The sequence below is a fragment of the Anolis sagrei genome, chromosome 6, assembly GCF_037176765.1.
Source record: "Anolis sagrei isolate rAnoSag1 chromosome 6, rAnoSag1.mat, whole genome shotgun sequence".
Lineage (NCBI taxonomy): Eukaryota > Metazoa > Chordata > Lepidosauria > Squamata > Dactyloidae > Anolis > Anolis sagrei.
In genome coordinates, this window is record NC_090026.1 from 71,927,442 (window position 1) to 71,946,410 (window position 18,969).

General features: G+C 40.5%; 1 protein-coding gene across 1 annotated transcript; it reads right to left on the bottom strand.

Moving 5' to 3' along the window:
• Positions 1–1,193: 1,193 nt before the first annotated feature.
• Positions 1,194–16,634, bottom strand: FKBP9 (FKBP prolyl isomerase 9). Its single transcript, XM_060781634.2, has 10 exons — positions 16,269–16,634; positions 12,807–12,952; positions 11,656–11,845; positions 10,919–11,064; positions 10,019–10,208; positions 8,372–8,517; positions 7,222–7,408; positions 5,358–5,503; positions 4,756–4,919; positions 1,194–2,842 (listed from the first exon to the last, which is right to left on the bottom strand). Exons 1-10 carry the CDS (start codon positions 16,490–16,492, stop codon positions 2,663–2,665), a joined length of 1,719 nt encoding a protein of 572 aa, XP_060637617.2. The 5' UTR covers positions 16,493–16,634; the 3' UTR covers positions 1,194–2,662.
• Between the last annotated feature and the right edge of the window lie 2,335 nt (positions 16,635–18,969).

An 18,969-nucleotide genomic window follows, 5' to 3' on the forward strand; every position in this document is an offset into this window, starting at 1 on the left:
CTAATGATTCCTGAAGCACTCTTCTAGAATGTTTTATGATAGTAATTATACAAGGATGTGTTTGCGTCTGATTTGTTAATAATGTTTGTTTATAGAACCTTTTCCACCAAAGGGAGGAACATCAAACATATATCATCAAAGATAATAAAACATAACGCTATAAATGTACATAAAATCCCCAACATCCCACCATCCACTGCTCATCTCAGCACCTCGGACACAACTCTATAGGAGTTCTTCAACCTCTTAACAGATGAGATTCTTCTCCAGTTGGAAGTCTAAAAGATGAATCAAGGTTGAAACACCAAGATCTCAATTTTATCCATATTAATCGTAACACAGTGGTGGTCATCCAAAAAGAAACACTCAGTAAACCATCTGTTTACAGACTTAAACAAATAGGCTCCTCAACCTCTAAGGATGCCGGCCATAGATGTGAGTGAAATATCAGGAGAGAATGCTTCTGGAAAATGGCCATACAGCCCGGAAAACCCACAGTAACCTAATTTCTGGGTCATCTGCGTAAACGTGATACTGAAAATCCAAATCTGAAGTTTAAAAATCCAAGTCAGAGGACATATAATGAACAAAGAAGAGAACTCAAAGCTGCTATTGCTTCCAAAATTTTTGAAAAAATGGGACAAATTGTTATCACAGAGGGAAGGATAGAAAATGTTCAGTCATTGTGCTAAATTAAGCACTCTCAAGCCATTTTGAGGCATCCCTACTTTTTTTTTTTGTACCCCCATCCCAAAGAACCCTTACCAGCAGCTGGAGGACAATTTCCCCGTTTTAGCCTTTCCTGTTCTAAAAAGGGTTTTTAAAGGCTTCCAATTTTAAAAGGAACTAGGTGGGAGGTATATGTCAGCATTGCTCCACGTATCTGAGGGTGTGGGGGTTGTGTTCTGAAATTCTGTTGTTTTTTTTAATATATATATATATATTGGCAAGGGAAGATTTTAGACTGAATTTCTATTCTTAATGAACTGTGATCAGTTTTGAGGACTTCTGTTTGTTGATGGCCAGTAAAAGGCAAAGAAAAAAGTTCCTTCTGTGCACATGATATGATCCCACATAAGTCTGGCTCCAATTCCAGCAACATGCATGGTTCACAAGGTACTGAAACCAAGATTGTTAACATTAAACTTTTGCACACTCTTGTTCACACATACATGGAGGCATCTTGCACAAGGTTTCTGTCAATATTTTATTTAATAAAAATACCAGCATGTTATCACATTTGACAAATCCTTGTGGCATATTAGTATTACAAAATATGTTTTAAAAAACCAGAACTTTACTTTCTGTAAAAAAAACCATTTTAAATGCTTGTCTCAAGTTTAAAGCTAGCACCATTCTAAGTTAAAGGAACTCTCACTACCCTGGAAATAAAATTGTCAATTTTCATTAGTGCCCCTGTGAGTGAGGTTATGTTCCTTTCCCATAATTTATTGTCATTGCTTTAAAGATTAACCCATCCACAAAATGCAGGTGAGGTGTGAGATTTAACCTGAAGACCAATTATAATAAATTTCTCAACCTACTTGATGGTTACTACTCCATAAGTAGATGGATAGCCACCTGTTTCATATGCATGTTAGGTTCTATTTACACTGCCATTACAATGCAGATTGGGCTTCATTATATGAGTTTACATCAGGCAAGGCAAACTTCAGCCGTCCGGGTATTTTGGACTTTTACTTCCACAATTCCTAACAGTTGAAGTCCAAAACACCTGGAGGACCAAAGTTAGTCCCTGCCTGGTCTACACTGATCTGAATTTCCCTGAAAAAAACAACTTTGTTGTTCAGATAGCTAATGATTCATAGGATGTGTTAAAACATTTTCTATGTTTTCTATTATTCTGGTCTTCTCTGTACCTTTTCAAGATCAACAGAGGGTTTTTTTCTCAATAGAAACTGACTTAGGTTTTGTGGAGGAACCTCTGGTATCCCAGAAATGGTCCCAAGGATCAAATTGCCCCAAGAAGCATTGGGAGGTGATCAATTTGACCATGGAGTACATGACAGCCCAGAAGTGACGGAAGCACTTTCTGTACCCTTCATCGAAAGGATGAGCACTTTTTTATATTTTATATAAAATATTTTATACTTGTTGCCCATACCAAGACAAGCATAAAGCCCAGGTACCAATACAACTTTTTATAGACTGGTAATATGCAAGTTGAGCATTGACTTTCGAAATGATTAGTAGGGGGATTTCCCTCAAACAGGATTTCTTTTTACTAAGCAAAAATAAATAGTTTTTGTTAGTTGAGCAGATTCTAGGAATCTGTCTTAAAACACTAGATTATGCACATCTGTGATACAGAAGCATGTGGTTGAAGAGTACCAACAGTGCAAGATGCAGATAATTTTTAATTGATCTTGTACCCTGGACCACAACCTTCTCCGGAAATTCTATGTTTCAAATTGTGTACTTCTAAACTTCTAAAGTCACTAAAACCAATTTGAAGGCACTTTATAATGCACAATACAGACCCCATGAAAGAAAGGTTTTCCATTATATAACTTAACTTAACCTGGAGTTCACATAGAAACAGGTGTACTTGCCTGAAGGTATGAACACAAAATTCAAACCACTTCTGTGCTGCATACACTCTAGCAGCAGTTCGGCACTTATAAACATAAAAAAAACTCCCCTACAGTTCATCATGCTCCTTTGGCTCCTGGTCTTTCAGTCTGAATTCTTCAGCTGTAATCTTGCCATCACCATTTCGGTCCTGATTGGTGAACATATTTTTCACGATGGTTTCGGAATCAAAGCCGGGAGCTAGCTTTCCTTTGCCAGACTTTACTTGTTCATCGATATAGGTAGTAAACTAGGATTTAAAAATTAAAGGGAGGTAAAACTCTTAGAAATGCTCACAACTGATATCTTGGGATCTTAATGTACTCTCACACATTCATGTACAATGATAAAGTCCAATTCTTGCAGTGGATTGGATCCAAGCTTAAAGTGTATTTGTTGAAATGAATGGGAGTGATGTCACTTATAATATATTTAAATCTTGTCAATTTCATATGCCTGTTCTAAGCAAAACTATCTACACACTGTAGAATTAATGCAGTGCAAGACCACTGTAGTTGTCATGGCTCAATGCTATGAGACAATAGGAGTTGTAGCTTTACAAGGCCTTTAGCCTTTTCTGCCAAAGGCTGCTGCTGCCTAAAGAAACTACAGACAGTCCCCAAGTTTTGAAAAAGATAGGTTATGTAGGTTTGTTCTTAAGTTGAATTTGTTTGTAAGTCAGAACAGATACATTTCTTAAGTGTAACTCCAGCCCTATATAGGAGAGGGGGAGATGGAGATTTTGATAACATAGGGAAGGGTTAACACCCCTGTAGTGTTTGTTTTGCTGTCTGCGACACTTTCTGTCCCTGTAGAGATTATATTTTGAAAAATTTGGCATGTTGTAGAAACAAGGATTGGTAAGTAAGCTTCAACTTTCTAGACACATTTCCTCCATAATAACTGTTCCAAGAGTTTTTCCTTCCTAGGGGTAAATTTTCCTTCCTAGGGGTATATTTCTCTCACGTCTGTTGTCGCAGCCCTGTTGTAACTGAGTTGTTTGTAAGTTAGATGTTTGTAACTCGGGGACTGCCTATACTGTATTTTATTGCATAATAGTCACACTTTTTTATCCAAAGGGAGTGTGACTATTACACAAAAAGTCTGCCTTTAATTCTCCATTTGGTTTTTTTTAAAAAAATAAACTGCCTTACCTCCAAGACAGGAGCTGGAGGGATGACCTAGCATCAAACAAACAGCTCCATTCATGTTTGTTTTTTAAAACATCCTTGTCTTAGAGGAAGGAAGATTCCCCTTCCCTTCCTTCTTTCTCCGAAGGCAAGACAGTTTACAAAATCTGAAACTGAACTCTTTAGAGGAGGAGAGAAGATCTGAGTTCTAGAGACCTCAATTTCAGGGTTTTTTTAAAACTGGTTTCCCTTTGGAGAAAGAAGGAAGGAAAAGAGAATCGCCCCAAAGGGCTCTGAGACTATTATGCAAGGAACATAACAATACCATTTTTGCTTCCCCCAAAATGGGGGTGCAGTTGTTATGTGGAGACTATTATGCAATGGCAGTTAAAGTGGTATCAAACTCAATTAATTTGACAATCTAGGCGCAGACTATGTCGAAATCCAAGATTAACTCATTAGGGCATCAAACTTCAAACAGCCTCTGCCATCTCACCATGACTCACTCAGGGTATAAGATAAAAATAGGAAAATTTGGAAATATAGTCACTTCTGTTGGACAAAAAAGTTGCAAAAGGTATTTAGCAAAATCCTAATGGGCGTTAAAATTTACATCTTCAGTGAAAGCACTGGTGATTTTTTAATAATTTTCAGTGCCATTGAACATAATTTAAAGCAGACACTCTCTATGGCTTGATTGTGCAGATTTGTTGAACCAGATCTGGAAGCATGTGCAGATCTCTGCATCTATGTAGAATGTCCAACTATGTTGGTTCCATTTTTCAGAAATCCTTCTCTTTCACAATGTCAACCCAAACAGAAATCCTTTGCTGAAAGCAGAAGCAAGCCAAATTAATTCCAGCATCATCTCTTGTTGACTGGGATTGATGGGAATAATATCTCATTAACATCTAGGAGGCCACAGGTTCACTCACCCTGGCTTAATTCAAGATATAATTTCTTCCATTCATTGTATTGCTGCCAGCTATCAAAAAACATATTTGCAAAGAAATTTTAAAAACCCAAATCTTACCTCTTCAAGAAGAACTTCTCCATTGTGATCCTTATCTATTTCTTCAAAGAGTTTGGGAGATACCTCATCATGCCATACAAACATGTAACCTTCTGGTAATCCTGATACCAAATCATGCAGTTCAATGTCAAAAACTAATACGGCACTACCAGGGACTTCTCCTTCTGTATAAAAAAAGTAACATTGTTTTATTGGAACCAATTTAGCTAGTGAGGGCATGGAGATGCGGCATATCTAATTCATACACTACAAGCAAAGGAAAGTTATCTAGCTGCTACTAGATATTATTTCATCCATACAATTAATTACCTACAGAGATAAAAAAGTTGGATTTTTCCCCTATTTTCCCAGCATGCTTCAGGTTTTAATTTTAAGCAATTTTTAAAAACAAATTGCAGTATATAGTATTACAATTAAAATCCAACATTGTGCCCAAGGACCAATTAATATATTTGAACAATAAAGATAAGATGCATCACAGGAGTTAACTATTGTAACCCAATTTGGAAGATTGCAAACCATGTTCGTGCATCAGTTTCCACTGGCCTCTTAAGTTTCAATACAATAAACAATTGAAGCTATGCAAAACATTACATACTTACCAACTCCAGCTTCTCCATAACCAAGATGGGGAGGAATAATAACTGTCCTTTTCTCTCCAACACACATATCTCTGAGACCCATATCCATGCCCAATACAACTTGCCCAGAACCTAGAACTATATTATAAGTTTTCCCAAGGCTAACCCTGAAAAAAAGAACATAATGGTTTTCAAACTGAAATATGCTGGCAACAGAATTGGAATGTCACTTTCTGGCATTCTGGCATTTTCCCACATGTGATCATTTTTGTGTGATAATCTGCATCCACTAATATCTAGAGTGGAGCTTCTTAAAAGTTTTCCTCTTGCGACCCCACTTTTATGGAAACATTTCACATGGCCCCGGGTAATAAGTCTATAAAATAGTCATACGAATAAAGCATTTACTGACAATAAATAATACAGAAATTTATTTAAACCCGTTCTTTGCTAAACAGAATGTTACCATTTATTAAAGATGAAAAACAGTTTGCATACTAATGAGGTGGCTATGCTTTATATTTTTATATAAAGAATTAAATATTGGATGACTATTTGATACTACAAGGCATAGAACACCTTTGATGTTTTTCATGCCATGTTGGCATTCTTGCTGGCAGGCTCAAGTGGCAAAATATACTTTGTTGGCTCTCAATTTTTCCACTGAATTAGTGAACCACAATGAGGGCCGGGCTTTAGTACAGCAGGTTAACTGCCAGCTGCAGTAATAAATCTTGCCAATTGAGAGGTTGACAGTTTGAAGCCCAGGTCAGGGTGAGCTCCTGACCTTCAGCCCAGCTTCTCCCTACCTAACAGATCAAAAACAGCAATTGTGAGTAGATAAATTGGTACCACTTTAAACAGGGAGGTATTTAAAGGCACCCACAAGGAAATGCCAGAAAAATACCGGTGATCCAATCAAGGAGGAAGTTTACAAACAAAAGCTTTTTGGCAGGAGATGGAATGACAGCACCTTTCCGTGGCCAGAACCAAGCACAGTCTCCAAGATGTCGATGATGGGTATGCCTATATTTCTATCTCTAGCTAGGACCCTTGCCTGTCTTGTCAGTGCATAACAGCATTGAATGTTTGTCGTATTCTGAAAGTATTATGTGATCCGCTCTGAGTCCCCTTTGGTGTGAGAAGGGCGGAATATAAATACTACAAATAAAGAAATTTGGGGTCCATGCCTCCAACTTGAAAAGTCTCAGGTTGCAGAGCAGGCCATGGGCCTGAAATGGAGCCATACTCAACCCCTTCTTGCTCCTATCAGAGTCGCATAGACTCCTATTGCTGGAAGACACCAAAAAAGGCTATCCAATCCAACCCCACTTTTGCTATGCTAACTAGTCAAAGCCTTACTGACAGTTGGCCACCCAGCCTCTGCCTAAACAGTTCCAGAGAAGGAGATACCCAAGGACACACATACTACTTCAAATCTTGTTGCTGCCTCCTGCAGAATCCTGGGGTCTGTAATTTAGGGAGGCGCTTTTATACAGTTTGGAGAGATCCTGTGCCTCACTAAATGACAAAACCCAAAATTCTTCAGCAGGCAGCCACAGAATTAAAAATGGTGTGCACACTCTATACCTAATCCTTTATAGAAGTAAAAGCAGGGTGGCAAGGGACATGAGGCACCCATAACAACCCCCCAAATTTAGTTAGGGGACCCCAAATGCGGTCAGGACCCCAGGTTTAAGAAGCTCTGAACTCAAGGGACATCATTCCTGGTCTAGTTTATTCCTTCCTAACTCCACTACCTTTCCCTCTAACATGCTTTAATGAAATACACATATTATATAAAATTAAGCCGCAAAAACTGATTTATCTTTATTATTCTCCAAGCCTGAATACTCTAAAATTATATAATAAATTAGATACTTACGTTGAGTCTAACAAAGTACCATCTAGGAGCGAGGCATTATAGTGATACTTCAAGTAATCACCATTTTTGCTCAAAACTGAGCAGTTACTGGGTTTGTAATGGGTGGTAATAGCAACAGAATCTGAAGGGTTGTGGAAGTCTATTATATGGATGTTAAAGACCAGCACAGCAGATCCTGGAATGTTCCCTGTAATGATAAGGCATAACATGAACAGAAAGCTTTGCTCCTAGAGAAGTATTAAAACAAAGCATATTTCAAAAAAGTATCAATAAATAAGATATGTGTAGAAAATGTAGGAGTGAAGCTGATACTATAGTTCTATGTAAAACTATGCTACTCAGCCCATATTGATCTCCCCAATGTTTGATTGATTACTTCGACTATCAGCAATATCTATCAAACCTGATATTTGGGGGGGACGGGACCGTGGTCAAACTTGGCCATGGTAGTCCATACTCTTGTTACATCCCGAATAGATTACTGCAATATGCTCTATCTGGAGTTGCCTTTGAAGACTGTTCAGAAGCTTCAAGTGGTCCAATGGAGAAGTGTATAGGGAGCACACAACCCCCCTGTTATGCTAGCTCCAGTAGCTGCCAGTCTGCTTCCGAGCACAATTCAAAGTGCTGGCTTTAGCCTATAAATCCCTAAACTGTTCTAGCCCAGCTTCTACCTGTCTGAACATATCTCCCTTTATGATCCACCTCAGAGGCTACTCGTAAGCACGACTGATGGGGTAAGAGACAGGGCCCTCTCAGTGTTGGTCCCTTGGCTGTGGAACTCCCTCCCCAGCCCCTCTCTCCTGACCTTCAGGAAAAAACTAAAAACATGGCTTTGGACCAAGCTTTTGGTCAGTGAATTGAAGCAGTGCAATATGAGCTTACAAAATAACATGACAACTTGGATTAGTCCTGGAATATGACTCGGATTGTGTGATTTTAATTGATATTTTAATATTTATGGTTTGAATTTTAATCCATTTGTTTATTTATCAATATGTATATGTATATGTGGCATCAAAATGTTGCCTTTGTAAGGCCACTCTGAGTCCCCTTTGGGGTGAGAAGGGTGGGTACAAGTATGGTAAATAAAGAAATGCTTGGACAGCGGTACTCGGAAAGAATGTGCTAAATACAAATCTATATTCACCTCTTCCCTCTTCTCCATACCCAAGATGAGGTGGGATTGTTATTCTCCTCTTCTCTCCAATGCATACACCAAGCAAGCCTTCGTCCATCCCAGCAATCACATAACCTTTCCCAATGTATGTATCATATGTTCGGTTCCGAGAGTAACTACAGAAAACATTTTGCTTTATTGAGGCCACAATCAGCAACAAGACATTGAAAGCTAACTTAACACTATATCAAATATAGTGTTAAGTTGTTTTATAATCTGCACATTGCTCTCTATGACATTCTTAATAATAATTTTCACTATATCTTTAGTTTATCTCTCCTGTTTTCCAATAAGAAGAAAGGCGAAGGTATAATGGAGCAACTGATACAAAAAGTGATCCAGTAATACCAGAAGCAAAAACACAAAACAGGAAACAAAAACATCACAGAAAGAATGGTCTAGAAAGGACTAAAGAGCGATTAACTATGCTAAAGATGAGTTAAACTTTTTTTTTACAGTAAGACTGTACAAATCTGCTGTCAACAGCTGGGGAATATGTGTAGAAAATGTAGGAGTCAAAAAGTATGGGACTGATGTCCCATACTTAAGAAAAGAATGTAGTTTCCATTTTCAGAAATACTTGATTTGAGGAAGAAAGGCCTGTTCATACATGTGCTGGGGCTGGGAATGTATGGAGATAATGCAGGTCTTTTCCCCTATGACACAAACATCTAACTGGAATATTTGTGAGAAACTAATCACAAATATAATAAAGCTGCTACTTAAATGAGCATTCAACAGGAATGAGAAAAGTGAGGCATCTGATCCCTTCCATGGGCCTCAAAGTACTCTGCCTTCCCCTGAAGCCTTCCAGTTCCCAATTTTAAATTATTTCCCTGATGTGATTTGGGTGCAATTTTCTCCAAACATCAGGGAAATAATTTAATTCTAATCACTACGATGTGTTAAAATACTTCTCTTGCTAGCAGCATATTCATAAGTTCATGTCACTGTAACAAGTTAAGTATGTACATACAATTCAGAAAGGCAACCTATTCTAATTTAGCATAATTGACATACTATGTGTAAAACAGTATAAATGCATAAAACAGGGTGCTTTTTTACTACAAATTAGATTGCAGTACCATATCACTATCTCTTAACTTGGCAATATAAAACACAAAAATTTGCAGACTATAATTGCTCTAAAACAGGCATGGGCAAACTTCGGCCCTCTAGGTGTTTTGGACTTCAACTCCCACAATTCCCAAGAGCCGGTAGGCTGTTAGGAATTGTGGGAGTTGAAGTCCAAAACACCTGGAGCGCCAAAGTTTGCCCATGCCTTCTCTAAAAGAAGACTATCTAAATGCTTGTAATTTTTCATATGCTTGAATTTTTTACATTGTTGTCTGTTAGCTATTTTTAAAAAAACAACAATGCACAATACCAGTTTCTGTACTGTTATTTTAATCTCTTGTCGCAAAGGCAAAATCAAAATAAGAAAGTTCAAGATGTTTCCTATCAAATGTAAGTGCACTGAATTAATTATCCAATTTCAGAAATGTTGTTTCTAAGTTTCCTTTCTATTACATAAAGATTTTTCAAGATAGCTGCCAAAAGGCAACCAATGATTGCCAAGAGTAGATGGAGGAACTACTTGTTGAATTATCTGGTTACCTGGAATCAAACAATGTGCCATCCAGCAGTGTGCCATTATAATGGTATCTTAGGAAGTCCCCAACTTGGCTTTGGCGCTCACAAGACTCAGGCACATATTGTTTTTCCACAGTGATAGTGTCTTTGGGGTTGTGAAGGTCCAGCAGAACCACATCAAAAACAAGAGAAGCTTGTCCAGGGATTTCTTTGCCTGTGTGCAAAGTGGGAAGCAGTGTACTTATTTAGAAATTCTGCTAATATGACACATAATGTGCCCACATATCAATTTCATACAAACATAAAAGTTTTATTTTTCCCCCAAAGCCGTATCTAAAGCAACATTTATTAATTAGTGTGAGAAACACCATCTCCTATTACAATCTAGATTATAGAATACGTTACTATTACTTGCAGCCCAAGCTTGCATATGCATGTTCACTCTGGGATGTCATTCCAGGGAAGTGAACGAAGAACTATATCCCGAGTCCTTCCTCTGTAAGTACCATCATTATGCTTGGTTTTCTTGCAACTGCCAAATTATTCCTAATTGCTTGTCCAAATCATCATCTAAATGCTCTCATTGATTTTACTGGTCTACCAGTTAAGATTAGCAGCTGGATGTGCATTTATGGTTCTAATCGATCCCACAAATCCTATCAATAATTGTGGTTTAAGGAAAAAGTGTAGAAAATGTTAAATGATATTATTTTGTTAAAAAATGGTAATTCTAATAATTTAGCTGGAAAACTATTAAGAAACTAAGAAGCAACATTTCTACAATCAAACATTATGATTAATGAATGAACAGTTGCTTCCTATAAAAACACTCCAGATTCACATTTTTTCAAATTATTTCCTGTCAGTTTATATATTATAATAACTTTCTCAGTGATTATGAGTCTAAGCAATATTGGCATTTACCATCTCCATCTTCTCCATATGCCAGGAATGGTGGCACTGTGATTATGCGCTTTTCTCCTACACACATTCCAAGGAGACCTTTGTCCATACCAGGGATGAGCCAGCCGATTCCCACATAGGTGTCATATGTTCTCATCCTGTTGTGACTGAACATATAAACAAGTACAAGTTACTTATAGTGGTCAGCTTCATTCTACCAACATCTGAATGAGATCTTGGAAAATTTGAGTAAAGTAGGATCAATCTACTATATAGATTTGCATATAACAAAGTTTCATATTAATAAAACCATAGCAAAAGTCAAGGCAATAGCACTAATTTTGGAAGGAATTCACATTCTACCTTTAAAGCTTTTGTTGCTAGAGCAACATATGAAACTCATTTTTATACTGCATTGGACTATTTGATATATTAACTCAGAATTATGCATTCTGACAGGCAGTAGCTCTTTTGGGTCTTGCTCACAAATTGTTATCAATCCTATTGGGTCACAAAAAAGCCTTGAGTCTGCCTTAATGGTCAGTGCAGGGGGGTCCATATGTTTTACTGCTCTTGATTTTCTAATCCTCACATGGTCAAAGTGAGCAGTGGCATGTGCCTTCAGGTATCACTGTTTTATGGATTTTGTATTTTGTAGTATTTTGCTGCAAGGCTATCCTCAAAAATGTTTCCTAAAGATAAAGGTGTGTGTATGCACTTTTCCATAAAAATAAATAAAAATGTTCTGTTAACTTTACCTTGAATCAAATAGTGTTCCATCAAGAAATGTCCCATTGTAGTGGTACCTTACAAAATCAGACACCTGGATTGTCCTTGTACAATTTTCTGGCGTATAGTAAGTTTGAATCTGAACTTGATCTTCAGAATTCCAAATGTCAACCATAAGAACATCAAAATGAAGTATTGAATTTGGAGGAACTACACCAGCTGTGGATGTAAAATATATTATTTAAAATATACGAACAAAAGACAAAATTCAATGTCCTCACCAAGCACTAGTCCTTGCTTTTCTAAACTTATCTAGAAATCTCATATTCACAACAGAAATATCAAGGCTTTTTTCAACCATGTTCATTTACTTATAAAATTTACCTCCTACTTTTCTGCTAAAAATAGTACTCAATATGGTTATCAATAACATGCAGACAAAGGAGCAATGGTGTATTTAAAACTTTACAGATTAAATCCAATATATGGCTGTAGCTGCAGAAGCAGAACAATGGAGCCTCTCTTCCTTTGCTCCCCTTTGCTAACATACAACTTTCTTTCTTTCTTTAACTGTGGATCTAAACATGTCGAGCAGAAGGGAGCAGGATCACACCCAAAGGCCCTACCTATGTTGCTCGGAAGTCCATACTTTATAATAAACATGTGGAAGCAGCAGCTCCATCACTCTGATTCAACTTCCTAACTTATCTATGCCTTCAGATCAACTGATACATACAAGGCCAGCTGTAGTAGAAAGCGTGGGTACATAGGGACAGATAATGTGTCACTCCTGCTACACTCAGAAGAGCCTGTTTTGCTTTGGAGGGCAGCTGCTACAGAAAACTCTTTGGTGCTATTTTTAGATGGTTCGCATTACTGGATCCTCAAAGTCAAGACAATACAGGAAGGGTGAGTTGGAAAATAGTATATGTTGTGCTGTAAGCATTTATCTTATTTCTTCCTCACACACTGCCTTGATTCTTATGACCTCTCGGAGCCAAACACAGTTGTCTCTAGAGTCATTCTCTAGCCACCACAGTATATGATAGCATGTTGGGGATGCTGGTACCAGTTTCATCCCCATCACTTCCAACATCCTTTCACTGAAGTTGAAGTTATTCAATCCGCCTTGATTCATAACATCTAAATTCATGCTTTATAAACAGGATATGATACTTACCAACCCCTTCGCTTCCATATCCAAGATGGGGTGGAATTTTTACAAAACGCCTCTCATTCACACACATGCCAATCAGAGCTTTGTCCATTCCAGGAATAAGTTGACCTTTACCCAAAACCACGTTGAATGTGGAGCCTCTATCATAGCTAGAAAGAAATGTAAAAAGGTCACTTACATATTTATGTGTAACTTATTTAACATATTGTTTACATTAATTTTCTTTTCTCCATTTACAGTGGCTAAGAGCTATGGATGGCCAATCCTCCATTAATTTATCTAATTCAGAGGTTCTGAAAATTTACTGATGATCTACAAGCTCCATTCTACCAATTTGCAAAAAGGTCGCGGAACACCAAAAACACCCACACTTTGCCCTGCAGTTTTGTTTTGTGATGAAAAGGATTGAAAAGGATCAGGATTAATAGACTAGATCACTATTTAAGGATAACTGATTAGGAGTAACAGCCCGATTCACCTGTGCAACTTTGGTAACGATGTTTGCTGAGCATGCAGAGATTTTGTTTCTGTTTGATGCTTTCAGCAGACAATGATGCAAGTAGACTTCTTTTAAAGATAACAAGTTTTGTGTACTGATAACTTCATGTATTTAACAATTTTTAAGGAGTTGGAAGCCTGGCACATTTCTTGTCAAGGGTTAAAAACTTCAGTAATGTTTCAGAGTTTGTATCTTGAACTTACAATCTTTAACAGTTCTTCATAAACTATGTTTCTTTATACAGCTCTCTTTAATAAGAGTTTACTTTCAAATAAAAACACAAGCTTCAACAGTTTCAAACTTCCTAACATGAGGTTCTGCACTCTGACAGACTTCTATACTCAAGCTCATTCAAGGCACAACACAAACTGTCATGGAGTCAGTCACGTGACCTGCAGCCCCTCCCACTGCTTTAGGTATACAGAGATAAGGAAACTGCAAATCAAAGTAAGACATATACTTCATGTTATAAAACAACACATTATAAAAACAGAAAAACATCACATAGAGGAGGCTTGAGAAGATTGCTTCTTCCAACAGCCTATTTGCTTCTGGGCCCAATTCAAACCCTATATGGTTCAGGTCCTGCCTATTTTTGTGACTGCATCTCCCTTTATGAATCTGGGGAGGGGGAGGCCCTCCTCTCAATCCTGCCCCCATCACAAGCCAGGCTTGTGGGGCAAGAGAGAAGGCCTTCTCAAGAGTGGCTCTCTGGCTCTGGAGCACCTTCCCAAGGGAGATCAGACAAGCAGCCACCCTCACGATTTTTAAGGAATTGAAGGCCTTTGAAAATGATTTGTAATATCCCCCTTAATGAGGACGAAGTCTTTGCTTTATGGCTATACTTGGGTATTTGATGTTTTGTCTTATGTCTGTTATAAAAGGCTGTGCATTTTATATAATTTTAGTTTGTTAAGTTACAATTCGTATTTATATATTGGGTTTTATAAATTTGTTAGCATGGATGTATTGTTGTTGTATTCAGGCATTGAATATTTGCCTTTTATGTTTGGAATCTGCCCTAAGTCCCTTTGGGGAGCTAGAGCGGAATATAAATAAGGATTATTATTATTACTACAGCTTTCATTTTATTTTGTTTTTCATTTATTAACTTGTTGTTCATTTTGTATAGTTTATATATTGGATTTACTTATTCTGTGAGCCACCCAGAGTCCTTTTGGGGAGATGGGGGAGAGAACAGAAATAAAGATGATTCAAACTAAAGATCAGCCCCTTCATTGATGATATTCCGAAGAAGATTGAAGACCTGGATGTTTAAGCAGGCATTTGGTTAACCCAATGCAACGAATGGTAACTGACTAAAGGACTGGCAACATGGATGACGAACTGGATCACGTTTTTAGTTAAGAGTCGAACTGGATTGGTATTGATGCATGAATTGTGTTTTTATGTTTTTTGTTTTTTATGCTTTTAACTGTATACTGTTGATTGTTATATTATGTTGTAAACCGCGTTGAGTCGCCGGCTAGGCTGAGAAACGGCGGTATATAAATATAGCAAATAAATAAATAAATAAATAAGATTGTAAGATCTCTTTGTCTGAGATCTCTGTGCTCATGCAGCTTTTCAAAGGTTTTGTTGTGTCAGGAGTGACTCTTGGTGTGAGAGAATTGGCAGTCTGCAAAGACGTTGCCCAAGGGACGCCTGGATGATTTTTTGATGTTTTTATCATCCTTCTCTCATGTCCCCACATAGGGAGCTGGAGCTGATAGAGGGAGCTCATCCGCCTCTCCTCGGATTCGAACCTGCAACCTGTTGGTCTTCAGTCCTGCCGGCACAGGGGTTTAACCCACTGCACCACTGGGGGCTCCTTTCAAAGAAACTTAAAAGAAATGTCTAAAAAAATCAAAGTAGTTTCTAGAAAGTATAAGAAAGGAGAATCCACCTGAACATTAGGAAGAACTTCCTAACTGTGAGAACTGTTCAGCAGTGGAACTCTCTGCCTCGGAGTGTGGTGAAGACTCCTCCTTTGGAAGCTTTTAAACAGAGGCTGGATGGCCATCTGTCCGGGTGCTTTGAATGTGAGTTTCCTGCTTCTTGGCAGGGGGTTGGACTGGATGGCCCACGAGGTCTATGATTCTAGTCAGGTATGGGCCAACTTGGGCCCTCCCTCCAGGTGTTTTGGACTCCAACTCTCAGAATTCCTAACAGCCTCATAGAATCATAGAATCAAAGAGTTGGAAGGGACCTCATGGGCCATCCAGTCCAACCCCCTGCCAAGAAGCAGGAATGTTGCATTCAAATTACCCCTGGCAGATGGCCATCCAGCCTCTGTTTAAAAGTTTCCAAAGAAGGAGCCTCCACCATACTCCAGGGCAGAGAGTTCCACTGCTGAACGGCTCTCACAGTCAGGAAGTTCTTCCTCATGTTCAGATGGAATCTCCTCTCTTGTAGTTTGAAGCCATTGTTCCGCGTCCTAGTCTCCAAGGAAGCAGAAAACAAGCTTGCTCCCTCCTCCCTGTGGCTTCCTCTCACATATGGCTTCCTCTCACATACATGGCTATCATATCCCCTCTCAGCCTTCTCTTCTTCAGGCTAAACATGCCCAGCTCCTTTAGCCGCTCCTCATAGGGCTTGTTCTCCAGACCTTTTATCATTTTAGTCGCTCTCCTCTGGACACATTTCAGCTTGTCAATATCTCTCTTGAATTGTAGTGCCCAGAATTGGACACAATTCTGGGCACCTCAGAATTCAGGCCCCTTCCTTTTTCCCCCTCAGCCGGGGTGCTTTGAATGTGACTTTCCCCCCGCTTAAGCGGCTGAGGGGGGAAAAGGAGGGGGCCTGAGGCTGTTAGGAATTCTGGGAGTTGGAGTCCAAAACACCTGGAGGGAGGGCCCAAGTTTGCCCATTCCTCTTCTGGGTCCTAAAGAGTACCAGATAATCCAGGGAGGAAACAAGCCTGGGCCACAGGCTCCCCCTTCGTTTCCCCGGAGGAGACGGGCTACCTGGAGTCGAACTGGGCCCCGTCGGGGAAGGCGCCGAGGTAGTGGTAGCGCACGAAGTCTCCTGCGCGGGCGCTGCGCGGGCACTGAGGGGGCACCTCGCTCCGCTCCACCCGCACGTCCTGCCCGTCCCAGGCCTCCTCCTCCGGCACTGGCGGGGCCTGGCAGGCCACGCAGCTCACCAGCAGCGCCAGCAAGAGCGGCGAGTGGGGGCGGCCGGACGGCATGGCGGGCCGAGAGAGAGAGAGAGAGAGAGAGACCAACGCCGGCCCCCCGCTTCCCTCAGAGGCGAGGCTTCTCCCACAGGGCTGGATAGGCCGGCCTCTCTGCGCGTGCCTATGCAACAATTCAAAGTCCCGCCCGAAGGAGAAGCCCGTCCAATCTCAACGCGAAGTCTCCAAAGCCAATGACGAAGCCCCGCCCCCTCCTCCCCCTCTTCGGGTGGCGACGTGGCGCCCACCCCTCCTCCGCGTCCATTCAGGCCTCTTCCTCCAAGGGGAGAGGAGGAAGGGGGGAGGAGGAGGAGAGAGAGCGCGCGCCACATTGCAATCCGCGCTTCACAGAAACGTCCACGCGCCCCATTTGTTGAGAATTTATTTATTTATTTAAAAGTTTGATATACCGGCCTTCTCACCTCTCTTGTTGAGTTCCAGGGCCAGAGAAGCAGATGGCGGAAACAGAAGAACGGCCTTCCTCAGGGGAGCGTGCTTGCTCCATCCATGTTCAACATCTACACAAATGACCAGCCACTGCCAGAAGGGACAGAGAGTTTCATCTATGCTGATGATCGTGCCATCACTGCTCAAGCAGGGAGCTTTGAAATGGTTGAACAAAAGCTCTCCGAAGCTCTAGGTGCTCTTACTGCCTATTACAGGGAAAACCAACTGATCCCTAATCCATCTAAAACACAGACGTGCCTTTCAGAACAGACAGGCATCCCGAGCTCTGAGGATTACCTGGGAAGGAATCCCACTGGAGCATTGCAGCGCACCCAAATACCTGGGAGTCACTCTGGACCGTGCTCTGACCTACAAGAAGCGTTGAATGAATATCAAGCAAAAAGTGGGTGCTAGAAACAATATCACACGAAAGCTGACTGGCACAACCTGGGGATCACAACCAGATACAGTGAAGACATCTGCCCTTGCGCTGTGCTACTCTGCTGCTGAGTATGCATGCCCAGTGTGGAACACATCTCACCACATTAAAACAGTGGATGTGGCTCTTAATGAGACATGCCACATTATCACGGGGTGTCTGCGCCCTACACCACTGGAGAAATTACACTGCTTAGCCGGTATTGCACCACCTGACAGCCGCCGGGAAGTAGCAGCCAATAGTGAAAAGACCAAGGCAGAGACATCCCCAGCTCATCCCCTGTTTGGGTATCAGCCAGCACGTCAACGACTTAAATCTAGAAATAGTTTTCTAAGATCTGCAGAGACACTCGCAGGAACACCCCAGCAAGCGAGAGTCCAAAAGTGGCAGGCTCAAACCCAGAACCTCAACCAATGGCTGATACCAAATGAGAGACTTCCCTCCTGGGCACACAGAAGACTGGGCGACTTGGAAGGCACTGAACAGACTGCGCTCTGGCACCACGAGATGCAGAGCCAACCTCAAGAAATTGGGCCACAAAGTAGAATCCACGGCATGCAAGTGTGGAGAAGAGCAAATCACTGACCACTTGCTGCAATGCAACCTGAGCCCTGCCACATGCACAATGGAGGATCTTCTTGCGGCAACACCAGAAGCACTCCAAGTGGCCAGATACTGGTCAAAGGACATTCAATAGAATACCAAGCCTGCAAACTTTGTGTTTTGTTTGTTTGTTTGTTTGTTTTTAATGCAATACAACTGTTTTGGTTTGCTCCTGACACAATTAAAAAAAAACCATGAGGTTAAGCACCCTTCCACACAGCCCTGTATCCCAGAAAATCAAGGCAGAAAATCCCACAGTATCTGCTTTGAACTGGGTTATCTGAGTCCATACTCAGATCACGTAGCATTTTCAGCCTTAATATTCTGGGATAGAGGGCTGGGTGGAAAGGCCCTTTGTTGCTGGCCAGCACTCTGCCCCATAGAGAGCTACTGGGCAAACAACTGTCAGCCAGGTTTCAGTGAATACACGGTAGATGTCTTGTCATTGGGTTGCTTTGAGTTTTCTGGGCTGTATGGCCATGCTCCAAAAGCATTATCTCCTGATATTTTACCCACATCTATGGCAGGCATCCTCAGAGGTTGTGAGATCTGTTAGATACTAAGCAGATAAGGTTTGTGCAGGGTGGGAGAAAGAACTCTTGTCTGTTTAAGGCAATTTGGAGCCACGGAGAAGAAGAACTCAACAAGTTCCTGGACCACCTCTGGAATTTCCCGGCTTTTTGAGTGTTTCTTTTTATTTATTGTCCTGATTTTTTAGGGTTTTTTTAAATACTGGCAGCCAGATTTTCTTCATCTTCATGGTTTCCTCCTTTCTGTTGAAATTGTCCACATGCTTGTGGATTTCAGTGACTTCTCTGTGTAGTCTGACATGGTAGTTGTTAAAGTGGCCCAGCATTTCTGTGTTCTCAAATAATATCCTGTGTCCAGGCTGGTTCATCAGATGCTCTGCTATGGCTGACTTCTCTGATTGAAGTAGTCTGCAGTGCCTTTCATGTTCCTTGATTTGTGCTTGGGCAATGCTGTGTTTGGTGGTCCCTATGTA

Coding starts and splice junctions, on each gene's coding strand:
- FKBP9 (XM_060781634.2), bottom strand. CDS start 16,492: ATGCCGTCCGGCCGCCCCCACTCGCCGCTCTTGCTGGCGCTGCTGGTG. Junction 12,953..16,268: donor GGGGCCCAGTTCGACTCCAG/GTAGCCCGTCTC, acceptor ATTTCTTTCTAG/CTATGATAGAGGCTCCACAT. Junction 4,920..5,357: donor TTATGGAGAAGCTGGAGTTG/GTAAGTATGTAA, acceptor TTTTTTATACAG/AAGGAGAAGTCCCTGGTAGT.